This window comes from Fopius arisanus, unplaced genomic scaffold (genome assembly GCF_000806365.1).
Source record: "Fopius arisanus strain USDA-PBARC FA_bdor unplaced genomic scaffold, ASM80636v1 scaffold00033, whole genome shotgun sequence".
NCBI classification, from domain to species: domain Eukaryota; kingdom Metazoa; phylum Arthropoda; class Insecta; order Hymenoptera; family Braconidae; genus Fopius; species Fopius arisanus.
In genome coordinates, this window is record NW_011887772.1 from 848,181 (window position 1) to 851,129 (window position 2,949).

Here is a 2,949-nt window from a genome sequence, read left to right on the forward strand (position 1 = left end):
ACGTCCCTCAGATTCCGCTGCAAATAGTCATTTTTAATGGAGATGTGGATCAAAAGATTTTCTCTTCAAATTATGATGTGTCATTGTTTCCCGTGCTCTTGATTTTATTTTAGTTGTATTCTTACCTATCTGTCGCATCCCTACCGTATTTCTCGTAATCCGTGCTGTTGAAGACGATCGACGCCTTTCGGGATGCCAATCGACGATCTCCATACAGCGATATCGCCTGGACTTGCAGGAAATATTGAAAGCCGATCTCCAGATTTTTTATTTCATAACAATTTTTCTCCTGGAATTATTCAACTATTCAATACCGATCTCCACGCGGAATTTCATTTAATTAATCATCGGTCTGAAGGGCATACGATATCCGTAATTATAATTGAACTTCAGTTTTCCATTTAAATTATATAATTATATAATTAACATACACCGATTCTTTCACATTTTTTCATGAAGAAATAGTCAACAAAATGTACTCATTATTTAGAGATTAAAATTAACAATAGAATTATTTTTAAATTATTTTTTATTACTCGAGGTTTGAAGAAAGTTCTCAGTGTTCTTGAAGAGTTAAAATATTTCAAGAAGTAAATTTCACTGGATGCTGAATAATTTAATTCAACCATAATAATTCCCTTAATAAATACCTTAGGAAGACTCTGATGATGAACCAGAATTGAGTCGTTAGGTGGTCCCCGAATAAATCGACTCCAGAAGAGTTTGTAGAAGGTGATGGGAACGTCGGATGATGGCTGCCTCCACCTGAGAAAAATTCTCAGATTTCCAGTCGTTGGTTGGACACGTGCACCACTCAGCGATAAATTCCGGGGCTCTCGGGGATTCTTCGGTGCTAATTAACAAATCGATGGGTTTAATTAATTAGGTGTGAAGGGAAGTGTTAATGTGACTACCTGCGGTCTTGAAGGGAGTGGATGGTAATGAGTATCCTTTGGATCCATTCTCATTAACCGCTGCCACTCGGAATTGGTACCAGTGTCCAGTTTTGACTTCAGCCCTGATGGAGGCGTGTGGCTTGCTGGAAACGTGACGCACAGACCACGAACTCAGTCGTGATTCCAAGTATCGGGGACCCAGTACGTGACGTTCCTCAACTAGATATCTGATACTCGATTGTTCATCGTTTATTAAATCTTCATTGAATTTTGTCATTTTCACTGGACTCTTGGTGGGACTCCAGTTGAGGGTCACCATCGTTGTTTTATCACGTCGTATTTCGATGTTCTCAGGAATCGGTGGAATATCTGCAATCAATTTAGTACCGATTCATTCGGGCCCAGGGGAAATATCTGTTGAGCAGTTGACAAATCACGAATTTTCTTCTGACCATCACGATCTTCTAGGCCTGTTGGCATCATGCAGGTGACACCGCAGTCATTCGTGCAGCATTTCGTGAAATCTGGACATTGGGAATCATCTCCACATGCCTCCAAGCAAGCTGCTTCAAATGGAGACATCGAATTCTCCTCTGGACAATTGCCAGGCTTCGTGTAGTTCTCGGATAAACAATTCACCATGCACTGTACAATAATAATTTTGTTGCTATTATGATAATTTTAATGACATTCAGTCCTAAATTCAATGATACCACTATTTCATGAAACAATTTCAAAGAGATAATTAAATAAAAAAAATTAGATTATTAGATAATTAGATTCGAAAAATTCCATGGATTTCACGACTTTTTTAAATGTTTACAATAAAATTTGAAAATGAAACTCGAAAAATTATTAATTTTTTTAAACCCGTTTGTCAACAAATTAAATTGTTAACTTGCAATTATTCGCGGGTATAAATTTCCAGATAATTTCCCTCTAGTAAATTCCAGTTATTCCGTTTATTTTTTTCTTTGTTGAAATGTTTTAAACAAATCGTCATGTTTTCCCGATGATCGGTGTTATATTTTCTTAGACGCAAATTTTTTAACTCCAGGGCGATGCACCCTGGCTATTGCTTCCTGCTTCTCCAATCCTCTGGGATTACTATCCCTCTGAATCTTTTAACCATAAACTTCCCCCCCAGAAATCGCAATGGGAAGCGCATAAATCTCTCGTTAAAAAACAGGTTCGCTTATTGGCCTACTTTTTATAGTCGATCTTCTCTCAAAAAGAGCGCCGAACCCATGAAAGTACCACTTGGCTTCCTCGAAATAAAATAAACCGTCCACCTAATTTTTTTTTTAACAATCTTCTTTGTTTTTGATTTTTTTTTTTGCTACATCTCATGCGCGTCCCCTTCCCTTCCTTGTTTTACAATTCACCCGGAAACCTGTTTTTCGATAATGCTAAGGGAGCGATTACTTCTTTATTTCCCCTCTCCATTTATTTTCACTCATTCCCTTTTGGGAAACGTGAAATGATTTTTTGTTGCGTAATCCAGTGGGCAAATGAGAATTATCCTTTTCCCTCGATTTTAATTGAGTCATTAATTGTTTTTTTATTTATTCAATTGATTCTATTCCGGTTATTTACGCACGGGAAGGAGCGGATAAATCGGTACGACTCTTCTGGAAGTTTTCTGGGAATATCTCCGAAACTAGAGGAGATACGGAAATTTTGGTGATTACCTTTTTTGCAGATCGCGATCACCTCTTCAAAAAAGGTCATCATGAAAATATTGAAATCTCCCCTCAATTCTGAGATTTCCTCAATAATTCGGTGGTAAGTAAAATCGACTTTAACCGATTCATCAATTTTCTTCTAAATCAATACTTCCATGCGATTCATGCGATTATTTAAATAAAAAAATACACTTTTACCAATAAGTTACCTGAGTGCAAGATAACAATCCAAACAAAATGGCAAAATAATAATAAAAAGATTCTCCGAATTATTGCAAAAAATTTACCTGATCAATCGGTGAATATCCATCGCACTTAGAATCGCACCTAGCCACATTAACAGGATCATAATCCTCAATATATTTCAT

At 36.9% G+C, this 2,949-nt stretch overlaps 1 protein-coding gene across 1 annotated transcript; it reads right to left on the minus strand.

Annotated features, from left to right (window-relative positions):
* On the minus strand, window positions 1-2,949 carry Kal1 (Kallmann syndrome 1; the record flags this gene model as incomplete). The annotated part of the gene is given in 6 exon segments (XM_011303777.1): window positions 1-17; window positions 126-289; window positions 651-853; window positions 915-1,265; window positions 1,349-1,541; window positions 2,869-2,949. Coding segments are annotated over 6 exon segments (1,002 nt in total), but the record flags the coding sequence as incomplete, so codon positions are not given.